Genomic DNA, 21,919 nt, shown 5'->3' with positions numbered 1-21,919 from the left:
CATGCATTATGAGGAAATGTAGTTTTATAAAAGGCCATGTTCCAACTTACTTCATCTGTTTCACGATGGTGCTTTTACCAGATTCTCCAGCACCTGAAAGAAAGAAAACTAGACTTTGAATTCACTTGTAATCAAACACAAAGTATGAAATCAACATGAGTGATAATCCTAGATTAATGGAAACCACAGGTCCCATGGAAAACTTAGGTGAGGCTATCTAACCATTAAGCTTTCCTATTAGAGTTTTTTTACTTTAACGTAACTCAGCAACCCATATATAAAGTAAAAGTAGCCCAGAACCTACTTGGTATCATTTGTGTAAAGGAGGCATGCTCAAGGAGACATTGGCAACATAAACACCTCTAGGAACTCATCTCTACAAGAAATAACATGATACAGAAACTGAACATAGGCAAAAAATGAAATGATTCGGTTTTGGCCTATTTGCTTTAATTAACTTCTCTGTCAATATCCATGGATCTGAGGAATGTTCCAAGAGCAATCCTCTCAGCCATGTGACTAGAGTTCAAAATAGAAACAGAGAGGCGTCATCCCCACTGTTTTTTCACTGCATATGCTCTCAAGACCACATTTCCCTCATCTGTCTCCCAGAATCACTTTAATGATAACCAATGTCAGATCAGCTCCTGGAACTCCTTGACATCTCACCTGCATTTCCCTAGTCAATTCATTATCCCACCTTCCAAGATGCCTATTTCATTTCCTCTCTCTTTCAAATCTTACAAACTCCTTCCCACTTTTGACTCTCACCTGATAATCTTGCCTTTTATTGGAAAAATTAAAGCACTCAAAAACCAAATCCACCAATCTATCTGTAATCCCCACTAATATTCTCTACCTTCATCAGTGGATGAAGGGTCCCTGCCCGTATCTAAGACTAATCCCTCCATTTGTGCCCTAAACCACCTGATTTTACCTACTCTAGGTCTTGGCTACTGTAACTATCCCATGTCACTAATATGTGAAGTTTTCTCTTCCCACTGGGGAACTCTAATCAGTATACAAACTTGCTGCATTATCTTCCATTTTAAATCAACACACACCCCACTCCAACCTTTCCTTGACTCCGCATATTGGTGGACTACCACTCTATTTTCTCTCTTCCTCTTTATAGAAAAACGCCTCTGATTGTCATACTCATGTTCTCCAATTCTGTACTTCCAATTCTCTCCTTAACCCACTCCAAACAGATATTCATATCCAACACCAACTGAAACCACCTTCCATGGTGTCCAACAACTTCCATTTTAACAAACCTATTGATCAATTCCAGGTCCTCATCTTACTCAACCTCTTGAGCAGAATTTATCCAAGGATGACTTCTCCCCTTGAAATGTTTTCTTCACTAGGCAGGCTTCCAGACCCCCACATCCTCCTGGTTGGACCCCTACCCCACTCCTCAGTCTCCTCCTTCCTATCTCTGAATCTTAAAGGTTGTATTATTTGAGCACTCCTTCCTTGGGGCCCTTTTCTCTACCTACATTCATTCCCTAGGTCATCTCATCTCATCTCCTGGTCTTAAACACCATTCATAAACTGACAGTGACAGTTACTATCTATGTGTACTGCATGCCAGATGCAGTTTTAAGCACTTTGCTTTTATTCATTCATTTAATTCTCACAATAACCCGGTGAGGCAAACACTTATTATCTCCATTTTATAGGTGAGGTAAATGAAGCAAGAGAGATGCCAAGTTAACTTGCCCACAATTCAAGTCAGTAAGTGGCAAAGCTGAAATCTGTATTCACACAGTTCGGCTCCAAAGTTGTTGTATACTGCCTCTATGCTGATGATTTCCAAACTTGTATCTCTAACCTTGGCTCCAGAGTCATACATCTAAACCACCTATCTGATAAATCTCATTAGACTTCTAAGAGGCATCTCAAACTTAAAATGACCCAAATTGCGTTACTGTTTCCCCATCCTTACCCCCCAAACAAACCCTGCTCCGCCCTCTTTTCCATCTCAGTAAATACCAGCACTCACCCAGTTGCTCAGGCCAAAAATGTAACTAATGTTACATGTAACATGTAACTAATACAGCAAATGGAATGTGGGTGCCAGTACCAATATGTACATCAAATATTAATAAAGCTTAATTTTTTAAAAATAAGTATAAATACAGTTGTAACAGTTTTTTTATGCACCACATGGATCATCATGAATACACTGGAAACCACAAGCCTGGATCACTGTTAATCTTCCTAAATGGGTCCACTGCTTGAGACCTTGCCCTTCCTATGGCTAGTTTTTCCACTCAGTTAGCTGCACTGAACTTTGTAAAAAAAATCAAATCAGGGCGCCTGGGTGGCTCAGTTGGTTAAGCAACTGCCTTCGGCTCAGGTCATGATCCTGGAGTCCCGGGATAGAGTCCCACGTCGGGCTCCCTGCTCAGCAGGGGGTCTGCTTCTCCTTCTGACCCTCTTCCCTCTCGTGCTCTCTGTCTCTCATTCTCTCTCTCTCAAATAAATAAATAAAATCTTTAAAAAAAAAAAATCAAATCATGTCACAACTCTGTCCCCAGATTTGGACTACACAGGTCCACTTATACACTTTTTTTTTCCCGGTTAAGTACAGTACAGTATTGTAATATTTTCTTCATAAGTTTCTTTTCTCTAGCTTTATTGTAAGAATGCAATATATGACACATATAACATACAAAATATATGCTAACTGACTATATTATCAATAAGACCGCCAATCAACAGTAGGCTATTAGTTAAATTTTGGGGGGGAGTCAGAAAGTTATACGAAGATTTTCCAGTATGTGGGGGGGTGCTGACACCCCTAACTCCATGTCGTATATCAACTGTACACTCAAAATAAAATCCATGGGCCATAAGGTCAAACATGCTCTGCCCCTGCCGATCACTTTACCCTCAATTCCTATCATTCTCCACTTCATTCTCTCTGCTCTTGTCAGACCAGTTTTCTTGCCTTTCTTCCAACATACCAAACTGGTTCTCAATGAGCTAGATCCTGACTCATGCTCTTCGCCATTTACTATTCCATCTGCCCGGAGTAACTTTTTACAAGATTTTCTTCTTCCCTCAAAACAGCCTTCCCTGACTAATCTATCTAAATAGTCCCCACCCCATCATACTCTCTCTCCTCACTCTAGGTTGTATTTTTTCAAAAGCTCTTATCACTTCATGGTACAATTTGTTCATTTCCTATCCCCACTAAAATATAACCCCATAATGGTTTATTCATCCTCGTATTCCCAGGGCCTAGAACTGGGCGTGACATAAATCGGCTAGGCAAGTAAGTATTGTTGAAACAGATACATTACCAATGCTTAATAAGCATGATCCTTTATAATATTTCTCAACTCTATCAACCAAACTGTTAAAATAAAATTCAAATAATTTAAAAATTCCAAGCATCTACATTTTTACAGACTGAAAAAGGACATCTCGATTTGACTTTACCTCTGCTCTTATCATCTAATAATAATTAGGGGTAGCACTAAATGTTTTATGTAACACACAAAGAACTTTTTTTTTTAAAGATTCTGTTTGTCAGAGAGAGAGCACAAGCAGGGGGAGCGGCAGAGGGAGAAGCAGGCTCCCTGCTGAGCAAGGAGCCCGATGCCGGACTCATCCCAGGACCCTGGGACCATGACCTCAGCCGAAGGCAGTCACTTAAGTGACTGAGCCACCCAGGCGCCCTCACAAAGAACTTTTTATTTATTTTTAATTTTTTGTTATGTTAATCACCATTCATTACATCATTAGTTTTTGATGTAGTGTTCCATGATTCATTGCTTGCGTATAACACCCAGTGCTCCATGCAGAACGTGCCCTCTTTAATACCCATCACCAGGCTAACCCATCCCCCACCCCCTCCCCTCTAGAACCCTCAGTTTGTTTTTCAGAGTCCACAGTCTCTCATGGTTCGACTCCCCCTCCGATTCCCCCCCCTTCATTCTTCCCCTGCTATCTTCTTCTTCTTTTAACATATAATGTATTATTTGCTTCAGAGGTACAGATCTGTGATTCAACAGTCTTGCACAATTCACAGCGCCCACCATAGCACATACCCTCCCCAATGTCTATCACCCAGCCACCCCATCCCTCCCACCCCCCCACCACTCCAGCAACCCTCAGTTTGTTTCCTGAGATTAAGAATTCCTCCTATCAGTGAGGTCATATGATACATGTCTTTCTCTGATTGACTTATTTCGCTCAGCATAATACCCTCCAGTTCCATCCACGTCGTTGCAAATGGCAAGATTTCATTCTTTTTGATGGCTGCATAATATTTCCATTGTATATATATACCACATCTTTTTATCCATTCATCTGTCGATGGACATCTTGGCTCTTTCCACAGTTTGGGTATTGTGTACATTGCTGCTATAAACATCGGGGTGCACGCACAAAGAATTTTTTAAATGATACTGTTAGAAAGAAGTGCGTTCTCCAGGGGCGCCTGGGTGGCTCAGTCAGTTGAGTAGCCAACTCTTAATTTTGGCTCAGGTCATGATCTCAGGGTCCTGGGACTGAGCCCTGCATCCCCTCAGGCTCTGTGCTCAGTAAGCAATCTGCTTGAGGATTCTCTCCCTCCCCCTCTGCCCAACCCCTCTCCCCACTTCAGCTCGCCTGCCTGCGTGCATGCTCTCTCTCCCTCTGAAATAAATCTTTTAAAAAAGTGCTTTCTCCCACGCATATCTACCAAAAAAAAAATTGATTCAATTCTGAAGAAGAGAATACAAAAGCATACTAGCTATATTTTAAATACTAGTTTAAAACACAGAATTCCAGATGATCCCATGTGAGCACCAGCTACTAACTTTACTAGGTAGAGATTAATGAAGTAATGTTCACCATTCTTTACATATTGAAAACAGGATTTCTTTACGTTTTTTTAAGGTTTTATTTATTTATTTGACAGAGAGAGTCATAGCGAGAGAGGAAACACAAGCAGGGGGAGTGGGAGAGGGTGAAGCAGGCTTCCCTGCCGAGCAGGGAGTCCAATGCGGGGCTCGATCCCAGGACCCCGGGATCATGACCTGAGCCGAAGGCAGACACTTAACGACTGAGCCACCTAGGGCCCGTGAAAACAGGATTTCTACCATTTATGTTGGACTAAATGAAATAATCAACGTCTATTATTCTCAGAATCAATTTCTACCCATCTCATTTAGTTCTATCCTATGAAGGTGATTTCAAAGAAGTATGTTGCCCTGCCTCTCTCATCCCTGATAAAATGTCACTTTGTCTTTCTCTTTACTATCACACTACATATATTTCACTCAAGCTTTTACTAGGCATCCAGTTACACCTCTTGAAGGGCACCTCTTACTGACCACAGAACTAAATGTAAGATTTATCTTATTGAGCATTCCAGGGCATTTTATAGAAAAAAAGAATGAATTGCAAAAAAAAAAAAAAATTGCTTTATACCGAAAGTCTTTGACCCATTCTGCTTCCAGATCAGCAAGAAGAGTGCCACCAATCTTACCTTTCTTCCAAGTACGAAATCTAAGAACCATCTTCTCTCCTTACATCAAGCTGTAATGAAACCTGTCTTCTTATGCATTTCTCAAATTAATCCTTTCTACTCTTCACATGGCCAAGCTGACACTGTGCCTACTGTATTGTTACTGCTGTAATCTCAAACTTCCAGCTCAAAGCCCCTCTTCTTTCTTATCATTTCCAAATGGCACTAATAATTCTCTAACATTTTCTATAGCCCTTTCTTATTAGGTCTGAACTCTTCATTTTTACTTCAATTCTCTGTGCTCCAATGCTTTGGTAGTAAGTTCCCTCTCTAATAACATCTCACGCTTAGGTTTTAAACTGCTTCCCACATCTCATCTCCCACCCCCAATACATATTATGTGATGTTTGGAACTTCCTAATTTTTTTTTTACATCTTTTAATCTATCTTTCTTTAAACTTCATCACAAATTTAAGGAGAGATTCATTTGTCCATCTTCAATCTACCAGGGTAGTAGCATTATGGAAACAAAGAATGGAATGGATACAAAGGAACTGCAAAGAACCAACCTATGGCTCTGAGAGGGAAGAACTGATGATGACTTCAGGCAGGAGGGAAGGAAATGGGCAGGTGATAGGATTTACAGAGGAAAAAAAGTCTGAAAGGTCCTAGCAAAAGGAGGGAATGGAATCAGTTCGACTTAGAAGACTCATCCTTATATAAAGAGGAAGGATGAAGGGGGAAGCTACAGAGATTTTTGAGAGAAAAAGGAGAGAAAGAGCCAAGTTAGACGGTCTTCTCAATAAAAGGCAGGCAATCTGCAGAGGATGAAGGGGTAGAATTAATTCAGAAAACCTTATTAACAATCAAATAGGGGCACCTGGGTGGCTCAGTTAGTTGAGTGTCTGCCTTCAGCTCAAGTCATGATCTCGGGGTCCTGGGATCCAGCCCTGCATCGGGCTCCCTGCTCAGCGGGGAGCCTGCTTCTCCCTCTCCCTCTGCCACTCCCCCTGCTGTGCTTGCTCTCTCTGTCAAATAAATAAATAAAATCTTAAAAAAAAAATAGAATAAGAAGTATGTGTGCAGCTAAGTATGATCACCAAGAAGGTCAGAAGAAAAATAATTCACCAGTACACACACTACTGTAAAAACACTAATTTACCTAAAAAGTCCTAAATTTTATTTTTAAGGAGCTCCTGGAGAGCAGGCACCATCACGTGTTCTCCCTACTTCTTCCCATAACATACACATTATGGGTATGAAAAACAAGAGATAGTGATAATGTCTTTGCAAAATTCTTATAGGCCAATGAATTACTAATATAAGTAAATCATTACCATGTGTAAACACATTCAACTTAAATACACACTGATTTTATTTATTCATTTTTGAGAGAGAGAGAGAGAGCATGAACCAGGGGGAGGGGCAGAGGGAGAAGCAGACTCCCCGCTGAGAGGGGAGCCCAATTCAGGAGTCTGATCCCAGGACCCCGAAATCATGACCTGAGCTGAAGGCAGATGCTTAGCCGACTGAGCCACCCAGGTGCCCGATACACACTGATCTTAAAAATTAACGCTAGGGGCGCCTGGGTGGCTCAGTCGGTTAAGCATCTGCCTTTGGCTCAGGTCCTGATCCTGGAGTCCTGGGATCGAGCCCAGTGGGGATCCCTGCTCAGTGGGGAGTCTGCTTCTCCCTCTCCTTCTGCACCCCCCCACCCCAGCTCTTGTTCTCTCCTCTCTCTCTCAAATAAAATCTTTAATAAATAAAAATTACCCTAAAAGATGGCTGATACTCAAAAACATTGTGTCACCTGATGCCTTCTCTTTTTCCTCTTTCACTTTGATTAAAAGAAAACTTAAAGCCAGTCTAAGGAAGTACATTATGCTTTTATCTTCCTGTGCCTTCAGGCACAATGAATTTCCTTATCTGTAAAACAAGGGTCAACTGGAGATGCTTGGAGCAGTACCTGGCCCACAGTAGGATTCAATAAATGTTATCCAACTATTATTCGTGAATGCTGTTTTCACTGTTTGGAATACCACGAAGTAATGTTAAGTTCCCCAAAGTTTAATTTAATAGAAACTCTTGAGATATTGATGTTGGTTTAAAATCCCAGCAGAAATGATACAACTACTTATCAGCTAGTTCACAATAAAACCCTAGATGGAGTCTGGATTCACACACTAAAACAGCAACTTAGAACCTACAAGCCACAGCAAACTATGTCAAAGCATTAATCATTTTCTCCACCCCACCGTGAGGAACAAAAACACTCTCTTCCTTAAATATATTTTCAACCCCTAGATACTCCTGTCTAACTACCTCCTCTCCCACACTTGCCACCCATCTGTACTTCTTATAGCTTTTCCTTGAACACTCCTCAAAGGTTTTTGTACCACTATCATGTGTACTAGTGGGTATTCCAGGAGCAACTGAAACATCTCCTTTCCTTTTAAATACTCGTTTCTGTGGAGAAATCCTGAAATATCTAAAACACCCATTATAACTAGGACATAGCCCTCTTTCTGGAGGTCTGCACAGCTAAGTCCCAATATGGCACTATTTTTAAATAACACTCTAGTAAGCGCTAGACCAAGGCACTGTTCTTGGTCTCTTATAGCCCACCCATGCCCCCCACCCCTTACGAGACACACGGGAACATATGACAAGAACAGGCATAGACAGTCTTCCTCCCACAGCAGGTTGAAAGCTTGATCAGCACATATATTTGATTTTTCTAACTTCACTTAAAAAGATTTTTTTAGTCAATAATACCATGTAGTAATAAATTCAATGGAAGAGTAGATTTTAGTCCTAAGTCTACCATGACTAGCTGTATGATCTTGAGCAAGCCACCTAACTTCACAATGCCTATCTCCTTATATATGTAACATATAAAGGGTTTTGGCCTAGATGTGCCCTATGGTTGCTCTCTCACATTCTATGACTACCATTATTATAATGCTAAAAGCAGATGAAATCTCTACTTCTGACACACAGAGGCTTCAAATCAAACCACGGATCCACATCTTCCTATTAACCCAACCATTCAAAACAGCTGCCATAATACAGTGATCAGCATGCTCTCCAATCATTCACTCCTGATCAAGAGGGCACAAAGAATAATACAAAGAATTAAAGAGTGCAGCAATGTAAGGAAGAGTCATCTGGCAGCCAACCTTCTATATTCATGCTTGATGGTATTCTACAATCACACAGTCTCAAACTAACAGAATATTCAAGTTAGGTTGCTATTCCTAAGAAAAAAATGTATCTCTAACAAAAGACACAGCAGCAAAGTCCATGCTATTTCCAATAATATGCTTATCTGTTGCTCCCAATGATTTCTTTTTATTGATAGGCATAAGTAACAGAGTAAAAATTCAGATTAAAGTTAAAAATGACATTTCATTCAAAATGCTTTTCAATGTACCGTACTTAATACAAAAACCAGTTGCCCCCTAATTCAATTAAAAAAAAAAAAAAAAAGGTTAGCAGAATTACAGATGGGAAAAAAATTATGGAGCAAATTAAAAAAAAATTTTTTTTTAAACAAACATGTCTCTCATATGTGCCTGGAACTGCTGGACACAAATACAAATAAGGAATGTGTGGTCTCATGGCGAAGTTAGATCTATTTTTCGTGTGAAATTACCAAGTTTCCATAGTCTAAAATATCAGAATAATCTCTTTACCCAGCCCACTGTCCCTCTAAGCATGCCAAGCCTCTACTATGAACATCCTTGAAAACCTTATTCACCTCAAACTTCAACTCTTTCCTGAAACCTTCTCCATTCCCTCTCAACAGAGGTACCACTCCCATTCTGAGGGCTGACACATCTTCTTCCCTTTCAGCATGAGTCCTAGAGATTAATTTCTAAAACTAAGTCCCAAACTGTCCTTCCCAGCCTCTTTTTATCTCTAGCCAGGTCTGGCTACTCTAAAAAAAAATTATTTGACAATCTTTCCAGATCCTAATCCTGCTTTTCATAAACTGCTAATTGGCTTTCTTGATTTTGACGAAAATGGTAATGAAACTCTAGTATGACCTGAAAACCCTTTCACATCTGTGTACTTCTTCCTCAAGGGCACCCTGACAAGGCTCAACCTGGCCCTACAGCTTAGTGTCAAACACCATAATAATACCTGGCCAAATTATTGTAATTACTTGGGTTTGTACCAGTTTAAGGACTCCCTTAGTCCTAAACTCAAAAAAGCACACTCCTCGAAAGCACAAAACAATACCTTCTTTTTGTTTCTACTACCGCCCCCCCCATATCTAGGACAGAGTAGGCACATAATAACTGTGGGATGAATGGCTTGAGTTTCTATGAGATTCAGTAGTTGCCTAATCACATTTTATAAATGCCAGCTGCAATGAATGGAATTTTCAATGTGGGCAGTTAACAGAAACAGATTTCCATTCCTCTATCTTTATTCAGCCCCACGCCCATTCCTGGCAAGGCTTTCAACTCTCACCCCACGACTACACCTGACAATAAATTTGGACTCACTCACAAGCCTCCCATTCTCCTTAATCCCCTCTAAACCTCTCAAACCCTGCCCCAGCTCCCTTGCACCCACCATCCACTTCAGTGAAATAAACTGCTACAGATCTGTCCTGAACATCCTGTATCCCAACACCTAAAAGAGTGCATGAAACACAGTACTCAAATACTTGCTCAGTGAATGAATAAACGCATGACTATATTAAAGGTAAAAGATGGCAGTACATTGTGATTGGGACAGAGATAATAGATCGCTTCTGTGAAAAAGATTTTCTTTTCCTCTGGAGAGGGAGAGAGAATCTCAAGCAGGCTCCAGGACCAGCATGGAGCCAGACTTGGGGCTGGATCTCACAACCTTGAGATCATGACCTGAGCCAAAATCAAGAGCTGGATGTTTAACAGACTGAGCCATCCAGGCACCCTGAAAAAGATTTTTCTGGGAAGCAATCACATACCAACAACCAAAAAGGCTTAAAGCACATATAAGAAGTTTTTGATAAAACTTAACTGACAAAGGGGTGCCTGGGTGGCTCAGTCGGTTAAGCGTCTTACTTCAGCTCAGGTCGTGATCGTGGGTTCCTGGGATAGAGCTCTGTGTGGGCTCTGTGGTTAGCCAGCAATCTGCTTCTCCCTCTGCCCTCCCCCAGCTAGTGCTCTGGTTCTCTCTCTCTAATAAACAAAATCTTTAAAAAAAAAAAACCCTTAACTGATATATTAAACATAGTTTCAGAATATATGCCTGCCTATAACCCCTAGAGAAATCCCAATTTAGCTTCCTCAGTGGGCAATCGCCTACATGACTGAGTCACGCCCCTCTCTGTGACTGGATCAGGGGTAAATACCTGACCCAGGAATCACCCAGCCATAGGCTTACAGAGGGCCTACACCCTGTGTGAACGAGCTCCAAAAGATGAATAAAACCAATCAGATTATCTGAGGAATCTGCACTAAAAAATACAGAAAAGGTCATCCTAAACTGCAAGATCACAATGTGTGAAATCCTCGATTAAAGGCGGGGGGGTGGGGGGGGTGGGGAAGAGCAGCTCACTTAGCCACATAGCTCTCCTCAAAATGTTATCACTTGAGAATATGAAAAAGGTAATGTTGGTGTTGCTAAGGATCATGTGTTCTCTTTGGGCAACTGGCCAATTAAGGAGAGTGGGGTTTCTTTTTCACTTTTGTGGAATATAAAAAGAATGCTTAAGGGAGCCAGTTATTTGTGAGCAAGGAGAGGGATTATCCTCTGGCTGCCTCAAAGTTCTAATTTTGGGCCCTGGTGAGTAAGTTTCCTTTTATTTCTTTAAAAGCAGGGCAACAAATAGCCATTTTGGTGCTAACACTAAATTATATGGTATGTACACCGGACATGACTGAAAACTATTTTTGCAAAGGTGTATTTCTTTCTAGCTCTGCCTCAAAATTTCCTTGTGAATAGAACTGTAAAAGGGGCACCTGGGTGGCTCAGTCGTTAAGCATCTGCCTTCGGCTCAGGTCATGATCCCATGATCCCAGGGTCCTGGGATTGAGCACCGCATGGGGCTCCCTGCTCAGGGAGAAGCCTGCTTCTCCCTCTCCCACTCCCCCTGCTTGTGTTGCCTCTCACACTCTCTCTGTCAAATAAATCCTAAAAAAAAAAAAAAGTCAAAATACTCAGTTTTAACCCATATAAATAAATTTTTATATGTAATGGAGATGTCCTCCAAAGTTAATTATGTTACATCCATTCACCAAAACCCATATATCCCAAAATTTTACTTAAAAATGTTGAATCATATCCCTACCTAAGTCTCCCAAACACTGATGGCAGCATACAGCACTTTTCTACACATCTATTTATCAAATGCAAATACCACATTTAAAAAAAAATCCACAAATAGCAAAACATTATAAACTCAGTTGCCAGATCATAAGGATTCCTACAATTTCAATTTCCCTTACCATATAAATGTTCATCAATGCTGTAAGTCAAAACTCAAAAGTCTGGGGTTCATATATGTATTTACTTTTACTAACCTTTTGTGACAGCATAAATTAGTAGTGGAATGAGGGAGGAGAATGCAAAGTCCCTAAATGTTTTCCCCCAAATTACATCTATATTTCTATCTATAAAATAAAATATGACTTAAAAAACAGCTACTAAAAATTCAAATCAACACTCTCCAGGGGCGCCTGGGTGGCTCAGTCGTTAAGCACTTGCCTTCGGCTCAGGTCAGGACCCCAGGGTCCTGGGATCAAGCCCCACATCAGGCTCCCCGCTCGGTGGGAAGCCTGCTTCTCCCTTTCCCACTCCCCTTGCTTGTGTTCCTGCTCTCGTTATCTCTCTCTGTCAAATACATAAAAATAAAATCTTAAAAAAAAAAATAACTCTCCAAACCCCCTGCACACCTTTCCAGCCTCATCTCCCATGCTGCTCCTATACCAACTCTTTATCCCAGGCAAATCTAACTATCTATTCACTCATATTTCTGAGCCTTTGTACATATTACTCCCTCTGTCTGGATGCACTTCCCTCTGGTCTTTGTCTTCAGAGTTCCTATTTATCCCTCAAGGTCCATCTCCGGTGTCGCCTCCTCTGGGAGGACTTCCCTGACATGTTTCTTTTTCCTCCTCCCCATATCAGCTACTCTTGTAACCACATTCCACCCATGTTAACCACCTTTTACTCCTATATCTCCCCAACTTTAACTGCTTAAGAGTTTTGTCTATCTCTCACTTATCTCCAGGCTAAGAAAGTACCTGTGCACATAAAAGGTGATCAGAGATACCAAATCATAAATAAGTTAATAAATGAGCCTCCTTGGGAATACTGCAACACTAAAAACCAAAAAGCTCAATAAAACGTAGCCTTGACTAAATGCAATGCAGTGTCCTAAATTGGATCCTGAAGCAGAAAAAGAACATTAGTGGAAAAACTGTTGAAATCCAAGCAAGTTAGTTTAGTTAACATTAGTTTAATTAACATTAATGCACCAATATTGAGCAGTGTTGGCAAATGTACCATAGCTATGTAAGATGTCAACATTAAGGGAAACCAGGTGAAGAGTATATAGGTACGCTATGTTCATACATCTCTGCAACTTTCCTATAAATGTGAAATTATTGCAAAATAAAAAGTTTATTTAAAAAAACTTGTAAGGGTGCCTGGCTGGCTCAGTTGGTTAAGAGTCTGCCTTCGGCTCAGGTCATGATCCAGGTGTCTTGGGATCAAGCCCCATGCTGAGCAGGGAGCCTGCTTCTCCCTCTCCCTCTGCTGTTCCTCCTGCTTGTGCTGTCAAATAAATAAATAAAATCTTTAAAAACAAAACACACACACACACACACACACACAATCCTTGCAAGTAGTCTAGAAAAAACAAAAAACTACAAATATTGATGAGGACGTGAATGTGGATTTTAGTTATTACCATAATAACAAAAATAAAAGGGTAAGAAATATATTTCTCTTCCTAAAAGCAGAGAAGAGGGCGCCTGGGTGGCTCAGTCGTTAAGCGTCTGCCTTTGGCTCCGGTCACGATCCAGGGTCCTGGCATCGAGCCCTGCATCAGGCTCCCTGCTCCGCAGGAAGCCTGCTTCTCCCTCTCCCCTGCTTGTGTTCCTTCTCTCGCTGTGTCTCTCTCTGTCAAATAAATAAAATCTTTAAAAAAAAAAAAAAAAAGAGAAGAGAGGTGGCTGGGTGGCCCAGTCAGTTAAGCTTCTGCCAGCTCAGGTCACAGTCCTGAGATAGAGTCCTGAGCCTCAGGCTTCCCTGCTCAGTGGGGAATCTGCCTTTCCCCCCCCCCCGCCCCCCCGTGATCTCTCATGCCTGTTCTCTCCCAAATAAATAAATAAAATCTTTAAAAAAAAGGCAGAGGATGGAAGGAAGGAAATTAGTTTTTAACAACCTGAAATGAACCAAAATATGTGAGGATTTATTAATGCTGAAAAATGGTGAAAGAGATTTATATCATTAAACTGAAGTAATTCAATGTTTATTTTCAAAAATACATAACTCAACATTAAAATAACTTCCATGGAAAGTTTAAGACTGCATTATCCTAACACATACATCAGAACTACATTATCTGTGTAAATCATGGTAGTGATTTTATCATTACATCATAACTGTTTTGAAGTTATCACTTCTGATGTTCTAAGTTCAGGAAACAGAGGGGAAAATGTTCTATCAAAAGTATGTCACTCTAAAACAATCCTGTAATTTACAGTAATTTGTAAAATATAATTTCCAAGGTCCTGGGCAAAATTTCCATACAACATTCTCCATTTAATAAAAAAGTATAAAAACTAGGGATATCAATACATGACTAAAACAGAAATCCAAATACACTGTACCATTTCCATAATAAGCTCTTAGAGTTCAATGGAATACTATTTTAATTTTAAAATCCAACTACTACAGGAAATTACAAGATGACAAGAATCAAGCTACCTTGCTAATTAACTTTAAAGAAGTCTGATTTAAATGGTCCCCATATCACCAGAGTAATAACTATTAACAGCAGGCCACATAAATAAAAGCAGGAGAGGGACGCCTGGATGGCTCAGTTGGTTAAGTGGCTGTCTTTGGCTGGGGTCGTGATCCTGGGATCTCTGAGCTCCCTGCTCAGTGGGGAGTCCGTTTCTCCCTCTCCCTCTGCCCCTCCCCCTGCTTGCGTGCGCTCTCTGTCCAATAAATGAATAAATAAATAAAATCTTTTAAAAAAGCAGGAGATACAAGCACAACTTAAATACAAGAGTGTACGGATGCCTTGGTGGCTCAGTCGTTAAGCTTCTGCCTTCGGCTCAGGTCATGATCCCAGGGTCCTGGGATGAAGTCCCACATCGGACTCCTTGCTCAGGGGGGGAGCCTGCTTTTCCCTCTGCGTGCCACTCCCCCTGCTTGTTCTCTCACAAATAAATGAATAAAATCTTTAAAAATAAATAAATAAGTGTACGTTTTAATCATGGTGAGACATCCCTAACTATACAGCTGTAGATTTACATGAGCAACTAGAAAAAATTTAGAAAACCACCTATTTCAAAGTTAAGCAACAAAAAATTTTTCAAGATATAAAACACTAACAATCATCCAAAAAATGCAGTCTTTTTGTATCAATATTAAAAACATTTACCCATTTGTGAATTAGACTTGGTGACAAAAAGAGGCCTATAACAGCAAAACAGTAATGGAACAATGAACACACTAATGTCTCCACTAGCCTTTGACAAATCTATTAAACTTTAAGTATCTTCCAAGTCTAACTTGAAAATCAAAGGAAATCCACTAAAGACTATACCTTCCTGAAACTCGTTTCTAAGATTACCAGGCCATTATTCAGGTACAAGCCAAACAAATTTGGTCTTTCTGGTTCTTCTTTGTTTGGTTTGTATCTGATATATTCATTTCTGTTACAACTTACTAATATCAAGACCTGAAAAATAAGTTACTTCATTTACATAGAGCACTGTATCAAAACTGGGACAATTAAACAGTGCTCCAAAGACAGTGTTATTCAGCTCAAGCAGCTTCAACTACAGCTATGGTAACAGATGACTGCTAAGCAGGTAACAGCCTGGAGAGATAAAGGCTTAAAGATAACTCTAATTTGCTAAACACTGAAAAAGAATTTTACCAAAACAAGACAGTTAAAACTGGAGGGAAAATCAAACACTACAACAGTTTCTTCTCTTTATATTCTCTTAAACATTTACATTATGGGCACTTCAGAAATTTGTCTTTCAGATTTTTAACCATCCTCCTAAACAGCTTTATTACATTAATTTCAGTCAAACTCAAGAGTAAGAGAAATAACAACACAAAAAGAGCCCTCTTTATAACCCTGCTAAAATATTTAATCTGGTAATTAATATTAACATCACAGACAAGAGACCCCTGAGATCAGACCCCATTGTACAGAAAAAGGAAAACGAAGCTCTGAGATTAGGATAAATCCCCCAATTTTCAGCATCTTTGCTCTTTAACCCTACACTACATGAGATCTTCTATTTATGAATTAAGTTACCAGTTCAAAGAACTTTTATTACTGCTAGTTCTACTATATTCTGTTGACTAGAAAACAAGTTTTAAAACAAACTTCAGTTACCTGAACAAATTTAGTATCCACTGCTCTAAACACTTCTTATGAGACCCATATCTTTATTTTTTGGTCTTTACTGCTAATATTCTAGTTCCTGAGTACTTAAAGCATCTTTTCCTCCCCACCTTCCCCGACAAGCCCCATTCCCAATAAAACTAAATTAAACTAACTAAACATAGAAAGACAAAGCATGGACAGTTGTAAGAATGACTAAAAGGTTACATGCTTGTCAATTCTTTTTTTTTTTTCAGATTTTATTTATTTATTTGAGAGAGTGAGAGAGCACAAGAGAGCTCAAGCAGGGGGAGTGGCAGAGAGAGAGGGAGAAGCAGGCTGCCAGTTGAGCGGGGAGCCTAACACAAGGCTTGATCCCACGACGCTGGGATCATGATATGCGCTGAAGGCAGACTGTTTAACTGACTGAACCACCGGGGCACCCCTTGTCAAATCTATTAAGTACTAAGACCCTATTCTACAGTCATCTCTGTACTTACTTCAGAATTAGCATACTTAGGGAATATTACAGTATTGTAATTCCTGAAAAGGTCCATATTTCCAGACTGAACAAGTGATGATAAATACATTTAAATAAAAGACACAGGGGCGCCTGGGTGGCTCAGTCGTTAAGCGTCTGCCTTCAGCTCAGGTCATGATCCCAAGGTCCTGGGACCGAGCCCCGCATCGGGGTCCCTGCTCTGCGGAACGCCTGCTTCACCCCTCCCCCTGCTTGTGTTCCCTCTCTGGCTGTGTCTCTGTCAAATAAATAAATAAAATTTTTTAAAAAATAAATAAATAAAAGACACAAAGAACAGTTAAGTGCATATAAAAAACAAACCCCTCTTTGAAATTTAAATTTCTATTTTTTATGCCAGTTTCTTTTTTTTTTTGCCAGACACAAGATACATCCTCATAAGAAATGTCCTGTTTATGAATCTTATGCCAAGTAATGGCAAACCTTATAAAGAATATCATTCTATGAGAATTTAATGAATCAATATAGTAACAGTATTATTATTATTAAAGCAAAATGAATGCGATAGATTATAGGTAGTATAAAAATTCAAATTAAGAAGCTAGTGTGGGCTAAATTAAAGGAAAAGTTCAGTATTACAACTCTCTATCAAAAATACTAACTTTCAATAATAAGCATATTTAGCTGGTAAATACAGATATTTAAATGTGAGTAAAATTGTATAAGGTTTAAGTGAACTAGAGGATTCCAATTCTCTCCATGCAATTTAATTTTTGCCATACCACCACCACAAAAATCCTAGAGAACAAAGCATTAATCGCATTTTGTATAATAATGTTCTCTCAAGATCTGCCAAGGGGAATTATCAAGAAATAAAAACCTAAAATAGCACAGGAGTAAATCATTCAATAACTTATAAGACTAAATTATAATATTTAATTCCTTTTAATAAGTATCACAAGAATGGTATTTATTAAAATTCCTTGAAGACCTCCGAAAAAAATATATTATTTTTTCAAATTATTTGTCTGAAACACCCTTGAAAAAAGTAGCTAAAATGATAAGCTTTCACAGACATTATCATAATAACATAAGTTACCAATACTGAATACTTGTTTGCTAAGCATTTTACATATATTATCTTATTGCATATTATAAAATAGACATCATCCCCATCTTATATATGTGAAGAATAAGATTCATTGGCTACATTATATGCTCTGGGTCTCACAGCTAGTAAATGAAGGTGGGAACTGAATTCATTTCTATGTGACTCTGAAAGTAATACTTATCCGTTTATACCAGTGCTTCCCAACTTTTGTCACATGATGGCACACACTGATGATAATATTTGTGAGCCTATTAAAGTAAGTAAAAATAACGTATATTTTCTTTATATCATAAAATTATGACACGAAAAATAAAATACAAAGTACTACAGATATTAAATACAAATTGGCATAAACATTCCTAATAAAATATTTGCAATTGCCATGTTCCCAAAGTTTAAAGAAGAAATCATACTAAAAATGTTCAAATATCATTTCAACCGTTGCAAAATTTCAAAAAGTTATGAAATGATTTAAAATTTTAAAACTATAAGGGCGCTTGGGTGCCTCAGTAAGTTAAGTGTTTGCCTTCAGCTCAGGTCATGATCCCAGGATCCTGGGATTGAGGGCCCCAAACGGGCTCCCTGCTCAGCAGGAAGCCTGCTTCTCCCTCTCCCACTCTCTGTCAAATAAATAAATAAAAATCTTTAAAAAAAATTAAAATAGGGGCGCCTGGGTGGCTCAGTCGTTAAGCGTCTGCCTTCGGCTCAGGTCATGATCCCAGGGTCCTGGGATTGAGCCCCGCATCAGGCTCCCTGCTCGGCGGGAAGCCTGCTTCTCCCTCTCCCACTCCCCCTGCTTGTGTTCCCTCTCTCGCTGTGTCTCTCTCTGTCAAAAAAAAAAATAAATAAAATAAAATAAATCTCTAAAAAAAATTAAAATAAAAAAATGAAATTTCAAAACTATAGAAAAATTTACAAACAGCAACTTGTATGCCATCCTGTGTACTGCACTCCAGTTGGGAAGCTCGCATAATATAATTTTGTCTTTCTACATAATATTGTGATTAAACATTAACGTGACATTTCAAGATCTTCCCAATAACACACCTAAAGGAAATTCAAATCAAAGGTGATTAAAAAAAATTCTAACACTTAAGTATTCCTTAACTAATTCTGCCCACCCTGGCTGCTGCTTTTTTCTTAAGATTTTTATTTATTTATTTGACAAAGAGAGACACAGCGAGAGAGGGAACACAAGCAGGGGGAGTGGGAGAGGGAGAAGCAGGCTTCCCGCCGAGCAAGGAGCCTGAGGCGGGGCTCGATCTCAGGACCCTGGGATCATGACCCGAGCTGAAAGCAGGCGCTTAACAACTGAGCCACCCAGGTGCCCCTGTCCACCCTGGCTTCTTAATTTTAATTTCTATAGTACCTATAATCTGTAACATTCTTTTTGATTTAATAATAACAATAACAGTTAATATTCACCAAGTTAATCCTATGTCCCAGGCTGTATTCCACTTTACATTATTATCATTAATGCTCATAGCACTCCTATAGTGCCTCTATTTTCTCCATTTTAAAGATGAGGAAACGGAGCAGAGCAAAACTGAGTAAGTAACTTTCCCAAGGTTACAGCTGGTAAATGGGAATTAGAATTTGAAATAGCCTGACTTCATAGCTCATGTTGTTACTCATTATACTAAACTACATCGCTCCAAAAAAGAAAATACAGTAATATCTACTGAACACCTATTATGTGCCAGGAGAGACACAGATAACCAAATATATCTCAACTTAGACTAAGTTTGACAGTTTCACAGTGATAAAGTAAAAATTACTTGCATGTGCATCAAAGGAGGTATTCTACAGGAAAAAAAAAGTTATCCATATACTGTGATGAGTGTGTTCTGCTTACAGAAAATACTTCAACTTCTGTGCATTATGATATGGTTCAAGCAAGAGCATCCGTGTCTGCAACTATTTATATTTGTTGACTTAACTTGCTCAAGAATATTAAAAAAATCTTACTTAAAACAACGAAATTGATAAAAATTAAAAGCACATGTTTTAGTACTTTGATTTTTACTTACTGCTTTTGAAGTTCGCTAAGTCTTCATGTGTTTAATTTTGTTTTTAATTAAATGCACTATTTATAAAGTCCCGAATAAAGATTTTTCCAGACATTTGCTTGCCTAAATTCTGCCTGCCAAATCCTGCCATTTGGAAGAAAGCCTCACGGTTTACAACTGTATTACAATAGGCTAATGTCTTGAGGGGAACTCTGATGGGCTAATGTTAATCAAAACATTTACAAAAGATGAAAATACACCTTTAATTTCATAACCAATCAATCAACACAGACCTTAATGCCTTGAGTATTATGGTTTAAGTTAAACATCTGAAAGAGCCCAAGGAGCAATGTCCAACATTAGGTGGTTCATGCCAGTAAATATTTAAGAAGCATCTACTATGTGCCACAGACCATGCTCATCCACAAATGATACCTGTTAAACAGAGAGTGGCAGTCTAGAATTACAATCTGAATTCATGTGTCATGAAAGGTCAGCTATTCAAACCAAAAACTCAAGCTCCAATGCAAAACTTTCCCCCTATATCCAAAGAGCTGTTCCTAGCTAGCATGGGCACCTAGCACACCCTGGAGTACAAAATAAGCCTTGGGTTATGGTGGTGCATTCTGTCCTCCAGAGCTTTACACCATGAAAACTTGGCACTTCTCCTAAAGCAACTTTTCTCAAAAATTAATTATTTTAAAAAGTTCTACTGAAGGCGCCTGGGTGGCTCGGGCGTTTAGCGTCTGCCTTCGGCTCAGGTCATGATCCCAGGGTCTTGAGATCGAGTCCCACATCGGGCTCCCTGCTCCGCAGGAAGCCTGCTTCTCCCTCCCCCACTCCCCCTGCTTGTGTTCCCTCTCTCTCTGTTGAAAAATAAATAAAATCTTTAAAAAAAATAAAAAGTAAAAAGATCTATTGCAAAAAAAAAAAAGGTTCTTTTGCTTACAGAAACCATTACTCCTACTTATTCTTCTCTAACAGAACCATAGAAAATACTAACAGTAAAAAAACTGTGACTTAACTAATTGGTAAGCTGATGCCAGGGTACTTTATATTATTTACTGAGCCTCTAGAAACCAGTCTCGGGGTGCCTGGGTGGCTCAGTCCGCTGAGTGTCTGCCTTGGGCTTAGGTCATGATCCTGAAGTCCTGGGATGGAGACCTGGGATGAAGTCCCGCATCTGGCTCCCTGGTCAGTGGGGAGTCTGCTTCTCCCTCTGCCCTTCACCCTGCTCATGCGCTCTCTCACTCTTGCCCTATCTCAAATAAATAAATAAAATCTAAAAAAAAAAAAAAAAGAAACAAGTCTCAAAAATCTTTAAACTAATCACGCTGAGTAAAATGCATCTGACCATACCTAAAAGTTGCTCAAAACGAATGTCGGGTAAAATAAACAGTAACTTTCTGAAGTCAACGTTTTTAGTTTGGAGAGACAGCTCACCAGCAGTCTGTCACAGCTTTTATAGTGTACTCAATTTTATAATTTATCCTAAGGTAACTCCATTCCCACTGCACATGATCCCTAGCAACTATTCAGCAACTCCCAATATGTAATCTATTGTCCACTACATCTTTTGTCACAAACCTCAAACCAGCCAGTCCTTAAATTTCCTCAGCTCACACGACCTCCCCTTTTACAAAAATAAGGGAAGGAGTTATAAAACCTTAAGAGAGTAAAAATGAGAGAAGGAGGTGGAAAAGCACAGACAGGCCCTGCACCCAAGCTCTTTTCCTTTGTATCCGAGAACTGTTGTCATTTATCTCAACCACACACCTTCAGGTTCCTGGGTAATAATCCAGGGTTCCTCCACCTTACCGACAGGTCAAAATGCCCATTTGCTAATAAATGACAGGGTCCTTACGTGATCACTCTGTCCCAGCCCCTCTATTTATATTAATCATTCAAGCATTCCCAACTTCATCCTAGTCAAAGTATCACCACGCTCCAAACTCATAAGCCATTATACAAGCCCCTCACACTCTATCCCGTCCTCTTTGGTATCAACATACTCCAACCCCTTTGTAAAATCTTCCCTGATATCAGCTCTTCCTTTATGAGCTTTTCGCGTATTCCTAACACAGTCTCAATGTCCTCCTGCCCCACACTTCCAAGCTCTCTTCACTAAACGCCAATTCCAGCACGGAGTCACATCCTCCCTCCAGCCCAATTCCTACAACCCCAAACCCCACCCCCTCAGCACGCCCTCCGGGGCCTAAGCCACCAACCCAACACCCCGCCCCACGGCCGTCACGCCCTCCAGATCCCTCCAGGGTCC

At 39.7% G+C, this 21,919-nt stretch overlaps 1 protein-coding gene across 1 annotated transcript in view; it reads right to left on the bottom strand.

Moving 5' to 3' along the window:
- The window catches only part of GNAI3 (G protein subunit alpha i3), a 39,229-nt gene that overhangs the window by 16,937 nt on the left and 373 nt on the right, over window positions 1-21,919 (bottom strand). Inside the window, exon 2 of the mRNA XM_027607919.1 lies at window positions 51-93. Coding sequence (XP_027463720.1) covers window positions 51-93 — 43 coding nt within the window. The remainder of the gene's footprint in view (window positions 1-50; window positions 94-21,919) is intronic.

This window comes from Zalophus californianus, chromosome 4 (genome assembly GCF_009762305.2).
Source record: "Zalophus californianus isolate mZalCal1 chromosome 4, mZalCal1.pri.v2, whole genome shotgun sequence".
NCBI classification, from domain to species: Eukaryota; Metazoa; Chordata; class Mammalia; order Carnivora; family Otariidae; genus Zalophus; species Zalophus californianus.
This window is presented reverse-complemented; position numbering and strand designations above follow the sequence as displayed.